Below are 26799 nucleotides of genomic sequence, written 5' to 3'. Positions count from 1 at the left end.
TCCTTTGCTGAGAAGTCAGTGCTACATATTCTCCAACTTTGAGAGAAAAATATGACAGTTAATGGGCGGTTCCGATGCTTTGACGTTGCTGACGCCTAACAGATCTTACAACGCCTGGATAGGTATTTTAACTATCAGCTAACCACATCATATGTCGTAGCCATTTGTCAGTCGATGACACAGTCAACGTTGGTTGCTGCGTCGCCTCGCTCCCCAGCAGAGCGACGGATAACGGTTTGGAACCAGGCCCATGGTCACACGGTGCGCGTATCTTGTTTTCAGAAAAAAGCCGAAGTCACCCCAGATCGCAAAATACTCCCAACGTCGCTTCGAATGAATAATAATTTAACAAGTCTGAACTTGTACATCGCACACGAAGGTAGATAACACATTTCATACATTTTTTGTCGGGTGTCACGCCTGACCAATTGAGTTTGCATAACTTGCTAGCTAATATGCTACTAGACACTGCCAGCTATCTAACGTTCGCTAGCGACAACTGTCAGCGCTGTCATTCATTGTTGTTGTGATCGTCTGATAATGGCGTAATGTTACTCTTGTTTTCTTTCATCTTTTAGAAGGCTAACTTATATGACGATATTCCCTCATAAGCCCTCTTCTCAGACTCTCTGGCAATGGTAAGATATTCCCCTCTAACACTTTGTTGAGACTAAATTAAAAGCATTGTAGTAGTATTAAAATCAAACGTTTTATTATTCACGTGCGCCGAATACAACAGGTGAAATGCTTAGTGACATGCTTACTTACGAGCCCCTAACCAACAATTAAGTTTAAATGAAAAAATAATAATAAATCAATTTAACAAGTAATTAAATAGCTGCAGTAAAATAACAATAGCGAGACTATATACGGGGGGGGGGGGGGATTACCGGTACTGAGACAATGTGCGGGGGGCACCGGTTAGTCGAGGTAATATGTCATATGTGTGATTTCTTGATTAAATGAGGTTACTGCAGGACATATTGACGGTCCAGCAGACCCCGCTCTGGGCACCATAGTATTAAATAAGTATTGTAGCTTAGTTAGTTAGCAAGCTACAGTACTTATTTGGAATGAGTTGGATGTGCTAAAAGTCCATTCTGATAACATTTTAGCAATCATGTTTCTCGAAATGGCTGACTAGGCTACAGTGAGTGAAGTAGTCCATTTCTGGTTCATAAGTCCCCAGATGACATACTAGCTATTGCGGTTTTGTGTAGATAAAGACTTAAATATTGTAGTTTAAATGTTCTAGTGTGATCCAGCACACACGAATATTTGCCTAGAAAGGACATGAACCTCAGAGCAAATGTATGGAGTTAAACACAGACTTCTGCATTCCTAATGTGGGTGAACCCAGTAGGCTTACAGCTGAAACATTGATCACCCTGTGCTCAACGTTATTCACCCCGCCCACCTATTGACATAGCATCATCAAACAAATGAAGAAACATGTCTCAAACACACACAAGCACACAGTCTCAGGTTTTCTTAATCTCTCCTCAGACTGTGCAGATAGGGGTGGTGTGTCTGGCTCTGCTAGGCCTGACCTCAGCCCTGATTTGTCCTGACGGTGGGATGTGTGCAGAGGGGAACACCTGCTGCAAGACACCCAGCGGTGGATATGGCTGCTGTCCACTACCGAATGTAAGTGACTAGTCTCTGGTCTAAAGTTTGTTTGTGTGATTGCTTGATGAAATGAGGTCACTGCAGGACATATTGACGGTCCAGCAGACCCCGCTTTGAATCGTATCCATAGTGTGAAACATGACGCTGTTTTAAATCCCGTCTCCAGGCGGAGTGCTGCTCGGACCACCTGCATTGCTGTTATGAGGGGACAGTGTGTGATTTAGTGCGCTCCAAGTGCCTTAATAAAACCGTCTCTCTGCCGTGGGTCAGAAGAGTTCCTGCCAAACGCCTAATCGGCCCCCTGGTAAAGGAAATACAACCATATCCATATATCTGTTTATCTCTGTCTATTATAATCTATTGTGTCTGTTTTGTCTTCATTTTATCAAGCCTATTCATTCATGGTAATTAACTTTGTTGCCTGAATAAATGTAACACATGTTTCAAACTCGCTCGTTGATATGCGTTGCCTTTCACTCCTTTAGATGCTGGAGGGAGTGAAGGCAGTTATTTGTCCCGACGGTGAGGCCGAGTGTCCAGACGACACTACCTGCTGTGAACTCCCAGGCGGTTCCTGGGGCTGCTGTCCCCTGGCCAAGGTACGTTACATACTTTTCCATAAGGCCTATTCCATATTTGGACGTTCTCATTGGGTGACATTTTGAGAGTATAAAATTGCATTGATCAAAAATCTGTAGGTGAATAATACCGTAGTGTTTTGCATATTTGAGTGCTGTCAAAATGAGGTCCCTTGCGTTTAACTGCTGCCTCAGGACCATTCTTTCTTCCTGTGTTCATACAATATACACCTGGAACAACCACTAATGTGTTGAAACAATGTTTCAGTTGATTCTGCAACTGTCAACACTGCACACTAAAATACCATAGGGACCATTATTTAAATAATTGATTCATCCGCACATTCTAAGTTCCTCTGGTCTTCTTGAGCATGATAATAAAAAATGGTAAGCTTGGCTTCAGCTATTAACAGAGTAAGCCTTTGTTTAGAAAGTGACTTGACCTGACTTCTAGGCAGCAGATTAGCCATAGTTAATGAAGCTAGTCCCCTTGACGGCTGGAGGGGTTTTTCACTAATCAGAAGCAAGGAGCTGGTTACAATACGTGAAAATTGAATATGTTTTTTTACTTCCTTTTTATATAGTATTTGCAAACGTGCGCACACTGACCCTTGCCTTGTGAAATACTCCCTTGGTCTCTGAATTTTGCTGGTAAATATTTGATTGTAATGGTTAACACTCCAGAATAGGGGGCAAAATGCTACTTCAGCCTAGGGTATTAATACTTTGAAACCGTGCTTGTGCCAGTTGGCAAGTGTATTTGAGTTGACTTGGGTGTGCATATACACAGAGATGGGCAGTCGGCCTATTTCTTTTAGCTTCGTGTATTTGAAATAGGTATTTGAATTACTTTTGAGTATTTAGTCATATGTAGTTGAAGGTCTTGTAAAAAAAATCATCATGTAATTTGGAACAAGATGCTTCAGAGAATGGTGTTTTGTATTTCAAAATACTTTCCTCCCATTTTATTTAGAATTTTTATATAGCGGTTCACAGTTTTGTGACCCTATGTCAACTTGCCCCCACGTTTCAGAGGCAGGGCGCCCTGGAATGGGTTCGCCTGAGAGAGGGGCCCAAGCCCTGGATCACTTTTTGTGGATGTTCCAGTGTTTCAATACAATGGGTTTGATGTGACCCGCACATAGTCTGTACTCCATACCCACATGTGGGGCTGTTTTGTTCTTGTTTCAATTAGTGCCAGTCAATGGGCTTTGACTTTCAGTCTCTCTAGCATGGGTATTTGTCTTTTCAACGACACTCTTATCATACACGCGTTGCAGGAACTTGGTGCGCATAACATTAGCTTTGTGCTCGAAATCTATGTCTTTACTACAGTTATGTAGGAGTCTTAGGAATTGACCCACCGTTATGTTCCACTTAAGGTGTACCGGATGGTTACTGGTTGCATGTAAAGTTTATTCCTACTCTACCATCTCCCCCAAGAAGCAAACTCCAACTTGTTTTCTTTATTTTTGTGAATTGTAAGATCCAAGAAGTCTATTTTCTACCGACTTCTTCTCTCTGCTGTAAATTTAAAGTTGAGGTCAGGTAAGTTGATATAAGAAATTAAGGAGAACGTCAGTACTGCTCCATACCAGTAGGATGTCGTCTATGTATCTTTTCCAAAGGGCGACGTTCTGAAAATATGGGTTAAGTTAAGGTCTCGTTGTCGTAACCGGCCGCAACCGGGAGGTCCGTGGGGCGACGCACAATTGGCCTAGCGTCGTCCGGGTTAGGGAGGGCTTGGTCGGTAGGGATATCCTTGTCTCATCGCGCACCAGTGACTCCTGTGGCGGGCTGGGCGCAGTGCGCGCTAACCAAGGTTGCCAGGTGCACAGTGTTTCCTCCGACACATTGGTGCAGCTGGCTTCCGGGTTGGATGCGCGCTGTGTTAAGAAGCAGTGCGGCTTGGTTGGGTTGTGTATCGGAGGACGCATGACTTTCAACCTTCGTCTCTCCCAAGCCCGTACGGGAGTTGTAGCGTTGAGACAAGATAGTAGCTACTACAACAATTGGATACCACGAAATTGGGGAGAAAAAGGGTTAAAAATTTAAAAAATAAAAAATATATATATATATGGTCTCGTTCCAGTGTACCATAATACATTCACATCGTTGTACCCCGAATCTGTTGGTGGAAACTGCCAGCCTATTGGAAGTAATTTGATGTGAGGGCAAGCCCTTTTTGTAATTGTTAAGCTCCTTTCCTTTGTTTGCTGAAGCGTGAATGCCCACCTGAACAAATTCTAAACCTTGTCTTCTCAAACAAGGCGGTGTGCTGTGAGGACAAGATGCACTGCTGCCCAGAGAGCACCAAATGTGACCTAGCCCACTCCAAGTGTGTGTCGCCCAACCTGGACACGTTCCCAATGAGAGAGAAAGTACCTGCAAGAAAGAGGCAGTCAGGTACTGAAGGGACAGACAGAAATAAACTACAAGATCACCTGGAAGTTGTTTTTGAATTATGTTCCAGGGTTGTGTTCATTAGGGCACACAAAGGAAAATGTAAAAATCTATATTTTGTTTCTTAATGGGAAAAGTCCACAGTCCCTTCCTTTTTCTGTTTTCTTCAATTTGGTGCCCAATGAACACAACACAGTTCTCTTCCTGGTGTCTCAGTAGCTGTGGTTGGACGAACAGTGACCTGCCCAGGTGGTAAGAGCTTGTGCCCAGACGGAACCACATGTTGCCTGCTGGCCAGTGGAGACTTCGGCTGCTGCCCCTACCCTGAGGTGAGTGGAGCTGGAGCTGGTGCTGGGTCATTTAAACAATAAGGCATGAGGAGGTGTGGAATATGGTAATATGGTAATATACCACAGCTAAGGCTCGTTCTTACGCACGACGCAACGCTGAGTGCCTGGATACAGCCCTTAGCCATGGTATATTGGCGATATACCACAAACCCCCAAAGTGCCGTAATGCTAGTATAAACTGGTTACCAATGTAATTAGAGCAGTAGAAATAAATTTTCTGATATACGATGGCTGTCAGCCAATCAGCATTCAGGGCTCAAACCACCCAGTTTATAATTCATAGTAGATCCTGGGTCACACAATCTTAAGCCATTTTGTTCAGCTGTGTGTTGCACAATGTGTGTTAAACACAGGCGGATGTGTAGTAACTGTCAGTCACATATGTCTTAGTCTAAGAAAAAGTGTTTCAATGTGAGGAAAGTGAAGCTAAAGGGAGATGTAGAGATTGAACTTTTCAAAACTGATGTACTGTCTTAAATCATGTGTTCTGTACAGGCTGTGTGCTGTTTTGACAAACTCCACTGTTGCCCTGGCAACACAACCTGTGACCTGGAGCATGAGATGTGCACTTCCCCCAATACACAGACTCCATTGGCCAAGAAGATCCCTGCAATCCCCAACGATGGTGAGGCACCAACCACTTCTCACCCTAATCCCTGGCTCCTGAGATGTTACTAATTGAGTTTGTAGTGTAAGCGTGTAACTTTCCAGTGGAATGAGGGGTTACAGTGCATTTGGAAAATATTCAGACCCCTTCACTTTTTCCACATTTTGTTACGTTACAGCATTCTAAAATTGATTGAATAAAAAATCCTCGTCAATCTACACACAATAATAACCCATAATGAAAAAGCGAAAATAGGTTTTTAATTTTTTGGGGGCAAATTTAATACAAATTACAAACAGAAATACGTTATTTACATAATTATTCAGGCCCTTTGTTAGGGGCGGCAGGGTAGCCTAGTGGTTAGAGCGTTGGACTAGCAACCGAAAGGTTGCAAGTTCAAATCTGTCGTTCTGCCCCTGAACAGGCAGTTAACCCACTGTTCTTAGGCCGTCATTGAAACTAAGAATTTGTTGTTAACTGACTTGCCTAGATAAATAAAGGTAAAATAAAAACATTTATGAGACTCGAAATTGAGCTCAGGTGCATCCTGTTTCCATTGATCGTCCTTGATGTTTCTACAACTTGATTGAAGTCCACCTGTGGTAAATTCAATTGATTGGACATGATTTTGAAAGGCACACAGGCAACAGGTCTAACTGTTGACAGTGCATGTCAGAGCAAAAATGAAGCCATGAGGGCGAAGGAATTGTCCGTAGAGCTCCGAGACAGGATTGTGTCGGCACAGATCTGGGGAAGGGTACTCAAAACATTTATGCAGCGTTGAAGGTCCCCAAGAACACAGTGGCATCATTTTTTAAAAGGAAGAAGTTTGGAACCACCAAGACTCTTCCTAGAGCCGGCCGCCCGGCCAAACTGAGCAATCTGGGGAGAACGGCCTTGGTCAGGGAGGTGACTAAGAACCTGATAGTCACACTGACAGAGCTTCAGAGTTGCTCTGTTCAGATGGGAGAACCTTCCAAAAGGACAACCATCTCCGCAGCACTCCACCAATCAGGACTTTATGGTAGAGTGGCCGGACGGAAGCCACTCCTAAGTAAAAGGCACATGACAGCCCGGTTGGAGTTTAAAGGACGCAGACCATGAGAGACAAGATTCTCTGGACTGATGAAATCAAGATTGAACTCGTTTGCCTGAAAGCCAAGCGTCACGTCTGGAGGAAACCTGGCACCATCCCTACGGTGAGGCATGGTGGTGGTGGCAGCATCATGCTGTGGGGATGTTTTTCAGTGGCAGGGACTGGGAGATTAGTCAGGATCGAGGGAAAGATGAACGGAGCAAAGTACAGAGATATCCTTGCTGGAAACCTGCTCAGGACCTCAGACTGGGGCAAAGGTTCACCTTCCAACAGGACAACGATCCAACAGGCTGTAACGTAACACAATCAATCAAACATTAGCACGTGATGTTAACATCAATTTGCAACCGACTATCAAAGTCGGGCTATTCAAGATAGACGGCTGCATAGTGACCAATGGAAGGAAAGTTTATATTTGGGCAGATCTGTTGCTATTCTGCGTCTCGCCAGAGGTGTCAAATCCATACGTTAACATGTGAAGGTCTGTGTCCTCCAGTCAATGCTGTGCCCTGCAACGACTCTGTGGCCTGTGCTGATGGGAGTACGTGCTGTAAATCACTAGATGGAGAATGGGTCTGCTGCCCCCTGCCCAAGGTACTGTGTGTGTATATGTGTGTGAGAGAGTCATTCCGTTATAATTCCTATCACACTTGACAGTAGAGCTCAGCCCTTGAGACTCACGTGATTATGAAATCTTGCGTAATTCCCTTTATTCATGTTGCAAGTGTTGCCATTCTTTTACGGTCGGTGGTGTTAAATTTGTCTTGTAACGTTAAAGATATGCAAACAAACACTATATAAACTGTGGACTCTTCTGAACCAGCGAACCCCACACTGATTCCTTTGAGCTCCCCCATAGGCTGTGTGTTGTGATGACCATCTCCACTGCTGCCCCCACGGGACCATCTGTAACCTGGCAGAGAGTACATGTGATGACCCCTCCTCGGGCTCTGCCCTGGTTCCCATGCTGGACAAGGTGCCCGCCTTCAGCTACGTGTCGGAGGAGAAGCCGCTGCCCAACAGCAAATGTGACGAGTCCACATCGTGTCCAGGCCAATCCACGTGCTGCAAGACCACCACGGGAAACTGGGCCTGCTGCCCCCTGCCCAATGTACGGCCATTTCCACATATACCCCCATTGACTTGTTCCTTGCTAAGTTAAGGGTCTAACCTTTAGGCAACTTTACCTTAGGTTGAATCTGATTTGAATGATGTCAATGTTAAATTCTACTCTGGAAGTAACTAGACATGAAGTTGAATTTTCTCGACTCTAATTGAAAACCACAACTGTCCCTGTACATGAGTATTCTTTTTATTCCAGACCTCTCAGTAAGTTATTTCATTAAATTAGAGGCAAATAAGCATCGCGTTTTAGCCTAACTTATCTCAGTGATAACAAGCCTGTGCGTTCTGTGTCCTTCAGGCGATGTGTTGCAACGACCACCTCCACTGCTGCCCCCACGGCACCGTGTGTAACCTGGAGGCCAGTACCTGTGATGATCCCTCAGGCTTCACCATGCCGTGGGTCGCCAAGGTGCCAGCCCTCGCCACCCAGACACCACTGGCCACTGAGAAGTGTGACGAACAGACCATGTGCCCCAGGGGCACCACCTGCTGCAGGCAGAACTCAGGACAGTCGGCATGCTGTCCTCTACCTCGTGTGAGTTTAACTTTCCCATTCATTGACTCCCTTCATAGAGACTGAGATGAATTGAAGACTTGTGTATAATTCTGGAGAAACGTTGTTTTTCGACTTCGGGCCCAGGGTGTGTGTTACAGAAGTGTCCTAAGCTGCCATATCTTATGTTTTCTCACTTTAAGATACAAGATACTGTAGATTAGGGCCAATATTCATAGTGTCTCAACATGCCTATTCTTTATGAATACCGGCGCAGATTTGTTGTGGTTACAAAACAAGGTGCTCTTAAGTAGAAGTTCCGCATTGCAATAATGTTATTGTTGCCCCTTAGGCGGTGTGCTGCGATGACCACGAGCACTGCTGCCCTAAAGGCTACACATGTAACGTGGCCGAACAGACCTGTGACAAGCCCGGGCTCCTCAGCCTGCCCTGGGTCCCCAAGCTGCCAGGCCTGCCACTGCACAGAGGGCTTCCCCAGGCCAGTGCCCCCTGCGTCCACCCAGTCAAGAACATGTGTGACCCCCACACCAGCTGCCCCAAAGATACCACCTGCTGCTTTGTGAAAAAGGCTGGCAAGTGGGGGTGCTGCCCCTTACCCAAGGTAAGGAGTTTACTATGGATCCTTTACCTGTGACAACCTCGGCAACCTTTTCAAAATATTATTATTTTATGATGAACAAGGCAGTTGGAAGTTGTCGCTATTTTACATAACAGAAAATTACCACATAGTTGAAGTTATGAAAATAGTATTTGGGGTTACTTACTCATCTTTACTTCTTGTGGAGCGTACGGCCCAGTACATCACTGGGGCCAAGCTTCCTGCCATCCAGGACCTATATATTAGAGGAAAGGAGGAAAGCTCAAAATTGTCAGACTCCAGTCACCCAAGTCATGACCTGTTTTCTCTGCTACCGCATGGCAAGCGGTACCGGAGCATCAAGTCTAGGACCAAAATGCTCCTTAACAGCTTTTACTACCAAGCCATAAGACTGCTGAACAATTAATCAAATGATCACTGGACTATTTACATTGACCCCGCCACCCATTTGTTTTTACACTGCTGCTACTCACTTTATTATCTATGCATCGTCACTTCACCCCTACCTACATGTAGAAATGACCTCAACTAACCTGTACCCATTGACTCTGTACCGCTACCCCCTATAAATAGCCTCGTTGTTATTTTATTGTTACTTTTTATCATTTTAAACTTTTGTTTATTTGGTAAATGTTTTCTTAACTCTTTTTTTGAACTGCACTGTTGGTTACGGGCTTGTAAGTAAACATTTCGTGCTAAGGTCTACACTTGTATTCGGCACATGTGACAAAGTTTGATTTGAAATAATGTGGTAAAATGGTGATTCTGTATAATCTCTGTATAACCTCAGTGTAAGGTTCTTCTCCTCCCCAGGCGGTGTGCTGTGCCGACGGAGACCACTGCTGCCCCAGCGGCTACAGCTGTGACGACCAAAAGACCTGCTGCACTAAGGGCCGCCTGACCATCCCCTGGTATCGCAAGGAGAAGGCCCTGACTGTGGAAGCCATGTTGAAAGACGTCAAGTGTGACAACAAGAGCAGCTGTGCCTCTGGGACCACCTGCTGCAAGCTGCCCACAGAAGAATGGGGCTGCTGTCCTCTGGTCAAGGTGCGTCTCCATTGACTTTCTGTGATAATGGTTGGATTTATATAGTGCACACACTTTGTATAATTGGGACACTTTCCTTCTCTCTTTCTTTTTCTCTCTCTTTATTTCCCTCTATCCACAGGCTGTTTGCTGTACAGACCACGAGCACTGCTGCCCACAGGGCTACAGCTGCAACATGCAGACTGGGACCTGTGAGAAACCGGTAGAGGGTGTTCTCCCCCATACGATTCCCCAGACAAAGGTGGCAGAGTCCCAGCAGAGAGCAGCGGAGACGGGGATAGATGTGAAGTGTGACGGTGCTGGAGAGTACAGCTGTCCCAAACTGCAGACATGCTGCAAGACCTCCCCCACAGAATGGTCCTGCTGCCCCGAACCAAAGGTAGCGAGCGACATGGCGTCTTTGAATATTAACTTGACATATGTAACTTTGGATTTTGACCGTAAAGTGCCATTCAACTTTTCATACAACGTTCTGCCCATTTAGGCGGTAACATGCCCGTCAATTCAAGTGAATAGGCCTCCAATATGTGGGTGGTAAATGCATAAAAAAACTACATGCTTACATGCCCCCATCACTTCCATTGATTGTTAGCTTGTTGTGGATAAAGTATGCTGACGTTTGTGGTGGTTGTTTAAAGAGAACCTACCATGGATTACAGTTTCTCCCGACCCATAGACTACTTTCAGGGTGAGGAACCATCTAACATCAAGTTGAAAAATCTTGAACTACTCCTTTAAACTCGCTTTCTCTTCACAGGCAGTATGCTGCGCAGACGCCAAGCACTGCTGCCCCATGGGATACACATGCAACCTAGGGCAGGGAGGCTGCTCCCAGCAGGCTGAGTTGACCTGGGATATTTTCTTCACTCACAACAAAAAGAGAGACTTTGTTCCTTTTGGACTCTGAGCCAATCAGGAGCAGCACTGATCTGATGTTCCTCCCTCCAGCACACTTACCTACCTGCAGAACATGCCATAGGAGGAACACGACCTTATGGACGAGGGACTGAAGATTTTGTATTTTTCTATCCATCTTCTTTTCTTTCTTTTTTTTACCTGATTTTTATTTGGTTTTCAATTGGGGTAGAACCAGGAAATAGAAATGTTTTGAAAATTCAGCATCTCCACCCAATGTCCATCCAGAAGTGTTTTATTTTTTTATGCAGCTCGCTTCTCCGTTTATCCTTAATGTCTTTTAGATTTACATTTTAGTTACTACTGCCCCAGATCATGACATTTTCTCTATGCATATGAGAAACATGAATGTATTGTAGCCTCTTGTTGGAACTATCGCTCTCCAGAATAAGCCTGCTTTGAGACGCATCAAACATTAATTTGCATAACAAACTCTTTTAAGAACACAGCTACATAGTATAAGGAAGCTGATTTTTATGTTTCGTTGATGCAGGGCACAACCTAGCATTAGTAAGTGGCTGTTAGTTTATCGCCTGGAAGTACTTATATAGCCATTGATCAGCCGACAGTGTTAATGTAATTTAAACATTTTTTTGCGATTTTTGTGTATGTTTTGGCTGCTGGTTCTTTACTTTCTGTGAAGTGAGGATCGAGATGGATGGTCCAACCTCTGACAGTTTTCTGTCATTTTAAAATTCGAATGCTGTCACTCAAACCCATGAAGTCATAGACATTTTCTTAAATGTGTAATTTCCATCGATCGATCTATATACATCTTTATAATCATATAGTTGGAATACATTACAATCAGTTGCATACAATGTATTTAAAGCAAAACTTTTGAATCAGTCATTTTATCTTGATGTCATAATACTTATTGTTGGTTGTGCCTTTTTTGATTTTCAGTATAGGAATTACTGGTAAACCCTAGTTAAATGATTTCCTCATGAAATTTGTGGTGCTTTTAAAAAGTGATAGACGTCCCTATTTCATAGTATGTCTAGTTCATAGGAATTATGTATGATTGTTTTGCACAATGTTAGTTGATATCAAAATGTACACAAATCTACACCAAACATTCTGTTATTTCTTTTTAATAAAAAAAAGAAATTCCTTCTAAAAGACATTGAAGAGAGGGTGAATTTACATCACTGATAAGTGTATGCAAACTGAGGTGAAATATCTTTGAATATATTTCATCATTTTCATTTAAAAAACAACAATTTTGGGTGTATTTGTGGCATTGTAGGGCGGTGCACATTTGGCCCAGCGTTGGCCAGTGTAGGCCGTCATTGTAAATAAAAATTTGTTCTTAACTGACATGCCTAGTTTATTTGTGTTTTTTTATTATTGTGATTTTGTACTATATACAACTCCATTGGGGACTAGTCCTTTTCCAGTCATATGTGAATGGATTATATGACATTCTTTACATTTGTGTGCTTGAATTTAGACATGTCATATTTCCTGAGCTGTACTGTAGGACAATTGCATTTTAGTCCTTTAGCAGATGCCTTTATCCAGAGTGACTTACAGGAGCAATTAGGGTTAAGTGCCTTGCTCAAGGGCACATCAAATGATTTTTCACCTAGTCAGCTCAAGGATTTTAAACATCGACCTTTCGCTACTGGCCCAACGCACTTAACCGCGAGGCTACCTACACTCAATGTATGAGTCATATTTTTGCTTGAACCTTGGAGGGTACGGTTCATAGAGATTCCCAAGGACACCTCACTTCCTATGCACTTCTCCCCTCTCCCTTTACACAGAGATCTGTATATAATGACAAGATGCTCATGTCTCCTCTAACAATGGGAATCGTCCCGAAGGCGAAAAGGCAGGTGACAAGCTTAGGTCCAAAATAAGCCCATAGAAACGCATTATGTTTATTTGCTTCCCCCCTTACCCTTTTCCCCTTAGAAGTTGTTATGACGACCAATGAAAACAAGAGGTGTGAGTAGCAAGCAGAGGCATGAAGAGTAACAGAAGCCTTGACCCTGCCCCGGCATATCACAGCTGGTGAGATGTGTCCCAGTTACCAGTGGACACAGCCAGGCTTGGCTCTGGTGCTCTCTGCTGGCAGCTAAGAGCCATGGACTAATCAGCCTCAGTGGAGAGCACGGGAAGAGAGAACGAGGTTTAACTCCAATGAGGCACGTCTGCACTATAATGCTCTGTCCCATGGCCCCTTTGGCTTTTACAACCCTGTTGTATTTGCCCAATGGACACGATTGTAAAAGGGTCCAAGGTTTCCAGTCATTGCAATTCATGATTGAAGAATACGATTCATACATTTTGTACCGTAATTAGATAAAGTACAACTGTACCACTTTGTCATGAATGGTTAGAAACAGAATTGAATTTGAGCACCACTCTGAGACGGAGTTCTGATAATGGACCTTTTCCAAGACTATGTATAGATAGATCCCAGGGCACCCGACCAGTACACGGAGGGAACTCGCTGACCTGCCTATGTGTACTTCTGCTGAGTGCCTCACCATTGGTTTGTCCCTTCGCCATTCAGATGTTGCCAGGGAAAATGTCTCATGGGTTGTATGTGTTTTTTGCTGACACCCCCTCCTCTGGCATGTTGCTAATTCCCATGGGAATGTGCAAATTCTGCCGATCCGAATTTGGGACAGGGCAGCACACAGGTGTTGAATGGGAAGGAATAACTGAACCAGTGCCAACTACCAGACTTGTATGAAAAGTTTGACTTGACGCCATACAATAACTTTTACCAGCGTCACTTTGATTAAATCTGTTACTAAATTCCACTTTTTTTGTCAATCAGTCTCAATACTGATATTCTACATACATTGAGTTACACTTCTTTGTACTTGTGGTTCTTACCTTTCTTTTGTTGCTTATTCAGTGACATGATATCCATGTTATACCAATGCATTTCATTCTCTAGGACTGCCATGGCTATCAATACAAACTTGAACATATGTTTGAAGGTGATTGTACAAAAGAATGAGATGAGGACAGAGACTGGGAGCACATTTTCATGGGGGGAGGTGGATGTATGTGTTTGTTTATTTAATTAACAATGACTACATCGTTAGTCAAAAGACACATTGAAAGGGGAAAAAATGGATAGCCTCAAGACAGTACCCGAGTCTCGATTCAGTAACAGTAATGTGTGCCGGGGGTCGGGGGTGAAAGATGTCTCATAACTCTCACATATGGCCCACCAATCAGCACGGCCTGTCAGCAGAAAGCCGGTGGGTTACACTTGGAGACAGCACATACAGACGTACACAGACACCCACACACATTGACAGAACTGAAGCAAGTAGCTTAGTCCAACTGGCTGAAGTACTCTGTCTCTACTTCTACTAATACAAAGATAACTTCTCACAGAAAAGGAGCAACTGTTTCGCCTTTACGGTATGTTGGATTACTACCTATTGATGTTTTATTGTCATTCAAACCAATGTATTTTCTTGGTTTGAATGTTTTATTTCTACTAGGGCTAGGAAGGGGATGTGAGTGTAGGTGTTGGCAGACAACGAAGATAACAGGAAGTAATGGGAAAGATGGGCCATTATTTTCCCTGAGGTGAACAGAAGACTTAGATATAAAGGTTCTCATACAGTAAGATTTGAGGGTTGAGGGTGTTAGTTGAATGCCAACTTCACAGGGAATGGGAACTTTACAGTGGTGCATGTTCAAGGATCTGGATTGCGATCTAAATTTCCGACAACTTTGCAGTGGAACCACACACACACACACACACACACACATAACAATGAACAAAGATGTAATGAAGAACCTTTAGAAATACTACTTATTATTGTTTCCCAAAACATGGACTATGAAACATAGGAAACACTTGGACTAAGAAACATAGGAAATACTTGAACTAAGTTAAGTTAGTGGATAAGTTAGTCCAAGTTGCAAATGCAGTTATGAGAGGACAAGGAGACATAACCTGTGTAGCATTGTCTGTGTGTAAGTTGACAGAGGATTGTTTTGATCCCCGGCTTCCCTGTCAATATGGTGGGCGCTAAGAAAGAGAGACTTTGACAGCTGAGCAGCCCAGTGGAAGGCATGTAACTAGTTCAGAGCGTGCTGAAACTCTGCATGCTATTTATACATGTTTGCCTGGATCACTAGCCATCTCAGTTCATTCACACCGACCATACCAAATGCCATCACATTAAAATACCTGCCAAATGCATAGCTAACGCCAGCATATCCGCACAGTGAATAAGCCTGTTGAGTTATGTACATTTTCCTTCCCTTAGGGGTCAAGAACTCTCTTATGACATGGTGAGAATTATTTTGCCGTATATTATAAGACAATTTGGTTAATTTACATAATGCTTCTTGTTCGGTGTTTGGTATCCCTTTACATTTCCTAGAGCTCTCCAAATGAAATTCTACTACTAACTACCATATAGCCTTAGCTCTTGAGCATCAGTGCTTATTGCCACAAAGATCTCATTGAAGAAGACCTTGAGGAGAGAGTTTGTCACCATTCTCACTATTCCCAAAAGCAAACTTACCCCATTTCTCTCCAGTAGCATGTTAGCACTCATTTTACTTTTTATTTATCATGTCTTTGATTTTATCTCAGTTTCTCTGGTGCCAAGTGCAAGAGGAATGGCCATACCCAGGATGTTCAACTCAAACCCGCCATTCATTGATGTGAAGGGGGCATCACTGTTGTTCTCTTTGGGGAAGGAAAACATCATGGAGGGTGAAGAGAACAAGGATCCGTTGGTGCGGACCGTCCTTCCAACCCTGAGTCTGGTGATGGAGCAGGGCACTGCCAAGCAGGTGGGCACAGGGGGGCATGATGACAGTTACCAAGTCCCATGTGTCTCCATCATCGCCCAGGCAGAGGGTAAGCCAGTAACTAATGGAGAACTCTTATTTTCCAAAATGCATAGTAGTTACACAGTGACACATTTTTTGGGAAACATTTTGAATGAATTAGCCAATTGTAAGCTGGGGATGATTTGGTCACCATGATGGTATGAAGGCCAGATTTTGAATTTAGCCAGGACACGGGGGTTATCACCCCTACACTTACAATAAGTGCCATGGGATATGTTAGTGACCACAGAGAGTCAGCACCCGTTTAACTTCGCGTCCGAAAGAGGGCACCCTACACAGGGAAAAGTCCCCAATCACTGCCCTGGGGGATTGGGATATTATTTTTAGACCAGAGAAAAGAGTTCCTCCTCCTGGCCCTCCAACACCACTTCCATCAGCATCTCCACTTCAGGGACCAACCCTGCTTAGCTTCTGAGGCACGCCAGCAGTGGGATGTAGGGTTGTATGCTGCTAAATGGCTAAATAGCACTGAAATAGTTTTGCATCTGCATGCAGCCAGGAGGAGGGATGGAGGTTATATTCTAGAAAGTTGTTCCCTCTGTTCTGGCCTTATTTGCCCTATTGTTTAGGGCATAAAGGAGGAAACAACAAGCCCATGTCATTTAGTGAGCCATCTTAGATCCAGAGTAAATCTGTGTGTCCCAGGTGAAGGCTCCCAAGAGTTCAGCCCTACAAGCACAGAATGTGTCTACTCCAGATCTCACCTGCTCAAAAGCCACAGGTACTTACCAGAGCATGACCATCTTTAATCTCAAATTTTAAATTGAATTGGGACTAGAAAACTGTACTGCAGTGAGATGGCGTTTGCACTGTATCCTTAACAAGGCACAATAAATTGTTCGTAATAAAGTTAGTACATTTTAGGCTCATTACAATTAGCTGTTCATTTCCCCAAAAATATTATTCAGGGGTTACATGCCCCCAGACGCCCCTAGCAGTCTCGTCAACTCACTCAATGTCACTTAATTTGCAGGTCCCTAGCCAAGAAAGCTACAACTGAGAGTGATACTGACGAAGGGAACTATGTGGGTACTACCCGCACAGTCCCACACCACCACATTCGAAGGAAGCTTCGGCAAAAGCCTCAGGACGGAAGACAGAGGGAGGAAGGACAAGAGCCACCAGTCATCCAAGGTTTATGGGTGCAAGAGATCGACTGGTCTAAATCAACCAACAAGGACATGAGCTGGGCCTCAGAGGTAAACCAACTTCCTGTGGACCTCCACAAACACACAGACTCTATCTGGGTACCTCATAGCCACGGAGGCTGCATTTTGGAGGGTTTGTTTGAAATTGTATCCCACTGCAGCTTGGAAGGTGTGTCAAAATGTACAGATGGCCTGTCAGACACGTATGAACTCATAGGTGTGTCCGACATTTCTAGTGAAATAGGAGGAATGTCTGAGTCTCCATCCAGTCTGAAGAGTACATCTGATTCTGAATCCATTCATACTCGTGAGAGCGAGTCAGACGCCTCTTCTAGTTTTGGGGATGGGGGTCTGTCGGACTCAGTCTGCAGCCTGGTGGACGTGTCGGACTGTCTCTCCAGTGTGATGTGCGTGTCGGACAACGTCCTGGCGCCAGAGAGTGTGTCCGACTCTGACTCGGCTTGCAGTCTGATGGGCGTGTCTGACTCAGACTCCACCTGCAGCCGAGGATGGGAATCCGGATCCTCCTCCAGTGTGGAGAGTACGTCCAACTCCTTCTGTAGTCTGGTGGGTGTGTCTAAAATCCCAGGGGATGTGTCTGGATTGTTGTGTAGCGTTGGGGGACTGTCTAACTCTGAGGTAATGTTGGAGGAACTGCGCAGCAGAGTTACCCAGAAGCATCAGCGATTCGTCTCACCTTTTTTCAAAGCACTGGTCAAAGATGTCTCGGATGAGATGAAAGAGGTCACCGCACAGATCAACGAAGGCCTCATATTCCACAAGGTAGGGATCCTGTTAATTTATTTCCTCATCAATATTCAGTGTCCTTGTTTTATAAAGAATGCATGAATAACCCGAATGTGCATTTATGTGTACTGTGTATCTTTCAGCAACTCCAGCCCAATAAGTTTGAATACAGGGAGGGAAAGGAATATCACATTCTATACCACATTCAGAATGGATCGTACGGTGATGTGTTCAGTGTTCAGGACAGAAGTACCGGGTTCGAGTGTGCTGCCAAAAAAGTATGTCCCAAGTACAACAGAATTGTCTGATGATCATATTTACTGTAAGCAGCAGCTTCAAAGTTGAATTCCCTCTGTAGAACAATAGGCCCAAACATTTCACTTGATGCAAGCGCCTAGTAAACCTGGTCTATAATCTCATAAAATAATTTGTTTTACGCATTCCAGATCCCACTGAGTCATTTCAACTATGAGGAGGTGAGCACGTGGAGTGCTTTGAACGCCCCTGGCATTGTGAAGCTCTTTGGGGCTGTGAGGGAGGGTCCATACGTCACACTCTTCATGGACCTGAAGACAGGTTGTTTGGCCCAGCTACTGAGGGAGAGGGGAAGTTTACCAGAGGAACTGGCCTTGCGCTACCTCTGTCAGCTCCTGGGAGCATTGGAACACCTGCATCACAGACACGTCCTGCATCTGGATGTTAAAGGCATGTTAACAACCCCTTTTGCCCTTCCCCCCCAGACATGTGTAAGATCTGAAAGAATAGCATAGGTAAACTTGAGTGTAGTTTACTAGAGTGATACTTTGTAAAAGCAAAGTTATTTGTGGTTGTTGCACTCCCTCTAGTGTCAGAAGATAAGAAAGCACATCCTGTAGTTTCAGGATGTATAGTACTGTTATGTCTGGCAGAAAGCAGTTTCCTATTCGTCTCTAACTCCTTATTCCTCAGATAGCCTTCTAATTGTACATTTTGTTTACACTTTTCTTCCTTTCTTGTTGCAGTTGACAATGTGTTGCTGTCTGAGGATGGGAGGGACACGTTCCTCTGTGACTTTGGTCTCTCTGAGACGCTGGACCCAAATGGACAGAGCACCAAAGCCTTTAGACGTCAGTGTATATGTGTGAATACAATGAAACATCTTTGAGTTAGTATTCAATGGGATAAACAAAAACAAAACGATGCCCACACAACTATTTCCTAACATTTCAGAATCTGGGTGGCCCGCTGGCACAGAGACCCACATGGCGCCCGAGGTGGCACGAGGGGACCTCCGCTGTGCCAAGGCAGACGTGTGGAGTAGCTGCTGCATGCTACTGCACATGCTTAACGGATGCCACCCCTGGATCCGCTACTACAACCACCCGCTGTGCTTCAAGGTAAAAAAACAACCCATGTTATCCAAGATCAGAGAAAAGTCCTTGCTACAAACATGTAGTTTAAAACATTTCCTTTCACTGGTCAGATTGTCAATGAGCCACCTCCTCTGAGGGAGGTGCCCCCCAACTGTAACCCCTACACTGCTGAGGTCTTGAGAGCTGGACTACAGAAGGACCCCACCAGTAGAGCCTCGGCCACAGCGCTAAGGCAGATGACAACCAAGGCCCTAAGAGCAGGTAATCTATCTATGATTTGACAAACTTGAATTAGCTTTTTACAAGTGTGTATCTATGGCCGGAATTCAATCATTGTGATTTTGTGAAGATGTTCCCTCAGTACATGGGTGTTGGTGTGTGAGATGGAGCGAGTGTATGTTTTAGAATAATGAGAGTGCCCCTTTTTTCTCTTCAGTGGGTGGACTTTGTCACAGTTCTGGTCAAGGTGATTGTCAAAAACTGGTGAACAGCAAGACTGGGAATCATAAAAAACCCTACATTCCCTCTGCCCCTGCAAAGCCAGCAGCCACACAGTCAGCACCCAAAATGCATTGGGTGAGCCCCTGGAGAGCGTTGGCCGCTGGCGCGGACAGTAGTGATTCTGAGGAGGGCGGATCGGAATTGGAGAGAGATTCTGAATCAGTGACATACTCTCTGGAGGATAGGGACTGGGAATCTTATCAAAATGCCTTGGAGGAGAGCCATGTGGTGGAAGATTGGGAACCTGAGACAGATTCCGAGGTGGATATTTACTTGGGGGAGGATGGAGATCTGGAGAGGAAAAGTGACTGGGAATATGAAGGCGATTGGGAGGAAGAGGAGTCTTCCACAGAACTTTACCAAGCTCTCCACACCCACTTCCCCGTCCTGCGGAAAGGCCAGCCGGAGATTGAGCAATCCTGGGGGTCAGAGCCTGAATTGGAATACTTAAGAGATGGTGAGTTAAGTGGCTACTGCTGCACAGACAGTCAGGCTTTATGCACATCTAAAAGATGCAGTGAGGTGTATATTCTTGAGACAGGAAAGTAAGGCGATCTGTCTCTCTCCAGGTGTTACCGTGGGCATTTTGGCCCAGACCCCCTCCCCTGAGCCAAGGGACCACCCTCCCTCCTGTATGAGCAGCACTGGTTCATCCCAGAAGGAGGATACAGACAAAGATTCTGATTGCTCGTCTGATGACCTCAGCTCTGGAGTCTTCTCCTACAACAGCCAGACAGACGGACAGAGCTTCAACTTGGAATGGCTGGTGGTATCCACCAACCAGCCACCATCTTACTGCTTTGAAGGTGAGAAAAGGCTCTGGATAGACTTGTCTGTAACCATTAGGGGAGAAGGGTATGATTGTGGATGAACTCACTGTTCTCTGTGCATTGCTGGTCTAGGCGTTGAGATATGGATTGAAAACATTGGCGGTGAGTGTTTGAGGATCCGTGAACAGCGTCAGGTCAAAGTGGGTCATGTTGCCATAGGGATAAGCGAGCAGGTAAGAGATCACTGTAGATCTGAGTAAGGTTGAACATACCATTAGCCTGTCTAATTGATGTACAGATAACATGAGAGTGTGCTGTGTCTCATTTAGATCACAGTGAAGGCCTTCAGTTTGGAGACTCTGGACAGGAAGCCCGTGTCCTTCCAACAGGAAATCCAGGAGTCAGGCTTGTGGCTTTGCTGTATTCCTTCCCCAGACTGTTGTCCACGATGGAGTTGGAGGATCAAAGAGGGAAAGCTTGAGATTCGGGAATGAAACAACTTTGAAGGTGTATACATGCAGCTATTTTCTAAATTGAGACTCAGGCACAACATTTTCACATTGTGATGATTTTTCTCTTTCTGTAATTATTAGCCTATGATAGTAGGTCTCTCGCTACTCATTATAGCTACTCAACAATTCTAGCTTATATCAGTGTGATGATGCATAGGCCTAAAATTCATGTTTGTTTTTTAAACAATCCACCATGTTGAGAATAAATGAATCACGTGAACAAACCAACATCTGGTTTATTGAGTTGGAATAGTTCTGAAAAGCTTGTGTTAAAACCAAGATTCAATCAACAAGCTCTGTGGGCTTGGGAAAGAAGACACCCTGATCACCTCACTAGAGAGTCAGTGCACAATGAGTTGAATCACAGAATATTCTGCTACTGACTGCATTGATCCGAATCTACTATCTGCCACTTGCATTGATAGCTTGAGTTGCATTAATAATGTGATTCAAAAGTAATTGGCTAAAATGTGTACGTTCACTTCCTCGTTGTCGTCAAATCATATCGGCCACGTGATTGGATGAAATGGTATTACAGGCGGGGTCTTTAAGTACAATAGGTGATATGATTGGATAAGATTAACCGTGGGAAGTGTCTGTCCACACACCGGTGTCTACTGAGTTGCGCAAACGCCATTTTGGAGTAACTGAAAGAGAAGCAAGATCCAGAAGCAGTCTTTCTAAGGTGAATATATCATACATCACGTATGTTTAACATATAATAATGTATGTTCGAGTGAACAAGAATCTGACAAAAACGCTCAGTTTTCCCGTTGCCCGTTCTTCAAATGACGTCACAATTTCCTCTACATCTGACGTTGCGGCATATATATGGCTAGCTAGTGATGCTAAGTTAGCGAACACAGTCTCTTCCTTCAGGCTGACTAGTTTTGTCATAAGATGAGTAGCAAATGCGTGTAAAACGATATGTTCGGTAAACCTTTTAAATGCCTGAGATCCCCAGTTTGTTCGCTAACTTAACGAGCTAGTTAATAAGAGCATGATGCTAAGCATCCGCCCAAGCTGGTTAGCTAACTAGTTAGAGCTTTTTCTTTTCGCTTTAACGATATAGTACGTAGCTAACGTTAGTTTGAAGAATGTTGTCGGCCCTCAAGTTCACTATCTACCGGGTACGCATGTTGCCAATTAAATTCGGAGATTTATTTTAGTTTCTAGATCCTGATGGGGAAACATTCAGGCTTGCTTAGTTAGCCTTGCCACTGTTAAGGCAGGCCTAGCTAACTTGAACGGAGATTTATTCACAATTGCATAGTGTTTATAAGTTAGGACTTAGGAGCAAGCACCACCTTGGCTGAATAAATACTATATTATGTTTTATTTTTTTTGTCACAGAACACCCGCTACCGAAATCATAAACCTGACATGCTAAAAGCAGCTACCTGTGGCGAGTCAGCTGACAGGATCGCATTAATTGTTGTCATTTTTTAAGTCGTTTCTGACGTTAAAGCAACGGAATATATCCACAGCCATACAACTAGCTAACTATAGCAGTATGCTGACGTTGGGTTTGGGGAATATAATGGTAGCTTGGGGTTAATTCCTGCAAACGTATGTCTCTTTGAATGTACATACTATAGCTAGCTAATACCATTCCGGCATTACGGCCCGGAAAAGTTTTTGGGGTGATTTAAATCCGGAAGTTCAGGAAAAGTCATGGAAATTCATTTGAATTTCTGATAAAATAATTTATTTAGGCACAGTTAAGTCAACATATCAGCCAGGATCGGAATGGCAGTTTAGCACGTCTGTTTACGCGCATAACCTGCAATTGTGCGAGACGAGTGGGCCATTACTCAAAGGAAAGACAGACATTCGGACATTCCAGCAGCAGGTAGGCCCATATAGCCTATAAAATATGATAGAGAACAGACTAACTAGGTTGTCCGCTCAAAACATCTATATTGTACCCTGTAGTTAATTGTGTAGCTTTTATTAGCATGTGTTGGGCTCCCGAGTGGTGTGGCGCAGCGGTCTAAGGCACTGCATCTCAGTGCTAGAGGCGTCACTGCAGACCCTGGTTCGATTACAGGCCGTATCACAACCGGTCGTGATTGGGAGTCCCATAGGGCGGCGCACAATTGACCCAGCGTCATACGGGTTAGGGTTTGGCGGGGTAGTCCGTCATTGTAAATAATAATTTGTTGTTAACTCACTTACCTAGAAAAATGTTTGTTTCCATTATGTCATGTCCCCCAAAACACACACTCACTAATAAGGCCATACAAAGTAGGTTAATTAATTTAAACAATTCTTTTTGAATGAACAAATGATTTACTTTGCCATTTTATTAGTTGGGAATTGGTTAAATTGTGATGAATTGCATATGAAGCAAAATAATTATTTGAATCGTGGACAGTAATTATAAGAAAAAATATTAGCTGTAGACTTTTGGATTATATGGTTTTAAGAAGTTGATTTGGGCATCCAATGTATGGGACATGAGATGCTAGTCAACCTGCAAAATAAACTGTAAGATAAATTACTAAACTAACATGTATGTTTCCTGAAGAAAATTTGTGGGGATGCTTCAGCTGAATAAAAATATTTGTATCCATTTGATCTTTGGTATATTAAATTAATGAATTATTTAAAAGGCGTTTGGTTGTAATGTTGCAATATATTTTACATCGAGGGTGGGCAACCATCCTCCAGGAGAGCGAATGGGTGCGCAGGCTTTTATTCCAGTCCCCCTCTAACAAACCACATTTTTAGGAATTAGCTGCTCAACCGGACCTTGATTAATTGTCTCTGTTTGAGCAGAGCTGTATCAAAAGCCTGCTAACCCAGTAGCTCTCCAGACTGAAGGTTGACCACATGTGATTTATACAGTTGCCTAACAGGTATTCTACTTGGTGGGGTTTAAGTGCCCTGCACAAAGACAGGAGATGTAACATGGGATCAGAGAGCAGCCCCCAGTGTCAATACCACAACACTTTTTTTATACTTACGTAGACGCCATTTTCGTTTGGTCATGGAAATTTGATGAAAAGTCATGAAATTCAATTGGTCAAAATGTGTATGATCCCTGTAGAAGTCTAAATGTGTACCATTACTGATTTTTCTTCACCTTGCATTCCTCTTTTTCAGATAAGTGACCATGGGGAATATGTTTGGAAGCCTGTTCAAGGGCCTATTTGGCAAGAAGGAGATGAGGATTCTCATGGTTGGACTCGATGCGGCTGGAAAAACGACTATCCTGTACAAACTCAAACTAGGAGAGATTGTTACCACCATTCCAACAATTGGTAAGGACAATTTTCCTTGAATGCATTAGCCTATACCTAATTTTCTTCTCTAAATTAGGCTACTTATGGAATATGTGCCTTCATCATTCTCTGTCCAGGTTTTAATGTAGAAACGGTAGAATACAAGAACATCAGCTTCACAGTGTGGGACGTTGGCGGTCAAGACAAAATCAGGCCGCTGTGGCGCCACTACTTCCAGAACACTCAAGGTAAGATCCAAAGGAGCTTTGAGGATCGTTGGCAATGGTGGTCCATAGATGGTTACATGAATCAGAGTTGCTTATCGGAGAACTAGTGTCATATTGTCTTCTAACTATGTACTTCTTTGCAGGTCTTATCTTTGTGGTGGACAGCAACGACCGGGAGCGAGTGAACGAGGCGAGGGAGGAGTTGCAGAGAATGCTCGCAGAGGATGAGCTAAGAGATGCTGTGCTGCTCGTTTTTGCAAACAAACAGGTGCGCATGGGTACTCATATCTGAATTCTGATGGCCTTGACTCCTTGTAGTGCTCTTTTATCCTGCTAAAAATTGTGAGTGGACCATACTCATTGACCATGCATACTTAATCATTTTTTGAATTGCCAACCCCTTTCACTATCACTGGGCTTGAGTAAGATCTTGCAGTGTGTTAGAGAATTAATCATTTGAACCTGGATGTTTCTTAGGACCTTCCCAATGCAATGAATGCTGCAGAGATCACAGACAAGCTGGGGCTCCACGCTCTCCGCCAGCGCAGCTGGTACATCCAGGCCACTTGTGCTACCAGTGGGGACGGCCTCTACGAGGGCCTTGACTGGCTCTCCAACCAACTCAAGAACCAGAAATGATTTATTTCACCATTTTAGTTTTCCCTCTGTCTAACACAATGGCAGCACCGGTTCCAAGCCCCTTACCCCCTGGAACTCCTCCCTCCCAGTCTTTCTCCAAAAACCTCATCCTCCACCTCTCTTTTTCTGTATCGAACCTTACTCCTGGGGCTGTAACTTGTGCTGCTTCTGTGTGTACTGTGTGTTTGCAGTCAGGTGAGCGCGTGCGTTGTGCGGGTGTGAAGTGTCTAGCTGGGATTAGGAGTAACCCCGGTGTGCCTTTAACACACCTGCTGTGGAAATAGTGGTCTGGCTCCTCGAGTGCCATCCCACCCAGCCCCACTCTGTCATGCACGATCCCCTCCTCCCCACACCAAGCATGGTTTTCACAAGGCAAATAAAGAGCAATGGTGTAAACGGTCCTCCTCTCTCTCCTTGGTAGATATATATATCTTTATTTGTACTACCAGTGTTGAGATTGTAAGATAGGATGTGCATTATGAAACCTTACCTAGCCCCACCTGTGATAAAACTGCATTGTAACCTGTATCAGGTTGAAGTAAATGGAAAAAGATCCCGTTCCACCGTTGGACATTCTTCGTTATTTGAAAACCATGCTTTTCTTTATTTTTGTAGAATTATATTACCAACACATTTTTAATGGTTCTCCAGCGAACACTACCTTTTTCCTGCGAGAAAGAGAAACCATGAAGCACAACCTAATAACCATAAGGAAATATTCAAATGTTAAAATTAACTTTTGAATTTAAAAACTAGTTACATTTATTCTTCTTGGTCACTTTTCGAATTGTGAAAACTTGACATTTTGACTGAATGAATTGAAAGCAAATGTTCTAATGGTAAAAGTTCCTCCTTAATTTTCATCTTATGTCACCTATTTATTCAACTGGGCATTTCAATACATGGTTATTTTGAGGGGCTGCATTGGGCTGGTCGAAGGTGGACATTCAGAAGCTTCAAACTTTATTCCTAGAAATGTTACATGTCTGTTTTCTCTAGTTCTAGCATTTATCTTTGTACAACTGCTAAACCAAATGCAATTGAGCAGTATGACAAATCTTGTATAGTAAATGTAGTGTTCCCTCAAGGGTGCCAACACTCTACATTTTTGTTTTCTACCTGGAAATGTTCACAATATTATTCTTGTCTCAGAGGTTGGCAGGGCCTCGGCATGCTGTACCCCAGCTGCTTGCTAATTTCCTGGACGAAGGAAAAGCACCAAATAATATGAATGCTCTTAACTGTAACGCTATGGCTAATGAAGGAAATAAGCCTAGGGTATGAGCGCTAACATTGGCTACATTTAGCAATGTTGAACTACATACTTGAGTTAACACAAAAGGTATTGATGTCAGTACTAGTACCTTTATTGTCAGATCTGTAAGGGCAGGAGGGGGCTACCTGGTCATAGGGATGTTATGCTGACACATCTGTTAAGAATGATTGGAAATCTGTACGTTTTCCCCGCTACTGTTTCTGTGGGGTTTTCCTGAACATATTAAATGATATGATTTAATCATAATATCTGGTGTTTTCAATGAGATCTATTTGAAAGTGTAAACAAACAAAGGTATAATTTAGCTGTTAAACATTTATGGATAGCTTCTCATGCACAAACTGCTTTTGTTGTGCCATTCTGTTTAGAGTAAGGGATCATACTACACTGACCAAAAAATAGAAATGCAACAATTTCAACGATTCTACGGAGTTACAGTTCATGTAAGGAAATCAGTCAATTGAAATCCATTCATTATACCCTCATCTATGAATTTTGCATGACTGGGAATGCAGATATGCATCTCTTGGTCACAGATGCCTTTAAATAAAAAAAGTAGGGGCGTGGATCAGAAACAGTTACTATCTGGTGTGACCGTGACACATCTCTTCTTATAGTTGATCAGGCTGTTGAATGTAGCCTGCTGTACACCCCGATCCAGAGAATCCCAACCATGGGTAACATGTCTGG

At 43.7% G+C, this 26799-nt stretch overlaps 3 protein-coding genes across 4 annotated transcripts; all 3 read left to right on the top strand.

Moving 5' to 3' along the window:
* Positions 1-181: 181 nt before the first annotated feature.
* LOC135505058 (progranulin-like) lies at positions 182-12182 on the top strand. Of its 2 annotated transcripts, none has more exons than XM_064924095.1 (15): positions 182-379; positions 579-638; positions 1507-1647; positions 1796-1933; positions 2115-2228; positions 4478-4613; positions 4830-4939; positions 5456-5585; positions 7160-7257; positions 7523-7774; positions 8087-8323; positions 8634-8903; positions 9714-9947; positions 10069-10326; positions 10705-12182. In XM_064924095.1, exons 2-15 carry the CDS (start codon positions 636-638, stop codon positions 10852-10854), a joined length of 2271 nt encoding a protein of 756 aa, XP_064780167.1. In that variant the 5' UTR covers positions 182-379; positions 579-635; the 3' UTR covers positions 10855-12182. The 2 variants fall into 2 exon arrangements, with proteins under 2 accessions (XP_064780167.1, XP_064780166.1); XM_064924094.1 differs by having other exon boundaries at positions 4827-4939.
* Positions 12183-16507: 4325 nt separating this feature from the next.
* Positions 16508-20840, top strand: LOC135559403 (uncharacterized). Its single transcript, XM_064993560.1, has 11 exons — positions 16508-16521; positions 16684-17641; positions 17749-17883; positions 18052-18310; positions 18607-18711; positions 18815-18981; positions 19068-19218; positions 19394-19915; positions 20028-20264; positions 20361-20461; positions 20558-20840. The coding sequence occupies exons 1-11, from the start codon at positions 16508-16510 to the stop codon at positions 20720-20722; spliced, it is 2814 nt and encodes a 937-aa protein (XP_064849632.1). The 3' UTR covers positions 20723-20840.
* Positions 20841-21341: 501 nt separating this feature from the next.
* Positions 21342-26355, top strand: LOC135505056 (ADP-ribosylation factor 1-like). The gene is made up of 5 exons (XM_064924093.1): positions 21342-21425; positions 23849-24006; positions 24105-24215; positions 24338-24462; positions 24672-26355. The coding sequence occupies exons 2-5, from the start codon at positions 23859-23861 to the stop codon at positions 24831-24833; spliced, it is 546 nt and encodes a 181-aa protein (XP_064780165.1). The 5' UTR covers positions 21342-21425; positions 23849-23858; the 3' UTR covers positions 24834-26355.
* Positions 26356-26799: the final 444 nt, after the last annotated feature.

This window comes from Oncorhynchus masou, chromosome 18, assembly GCF_036934945.1.
Source record: "Oncorhynchus masou masou isolate Uvic2021 chromosome 18, UVic_Omas_1.1, whole genome shotgun sequence".
NCBI lineage: Eukaryota > Metazoa > Chordata > Actinopteri > Salmoniformes > Salmonidae > Oncorhynchus > Oncorhynchus masou.
This window is presented reverse-complemented; position numbering and strand designations above follow the sequence as displayed.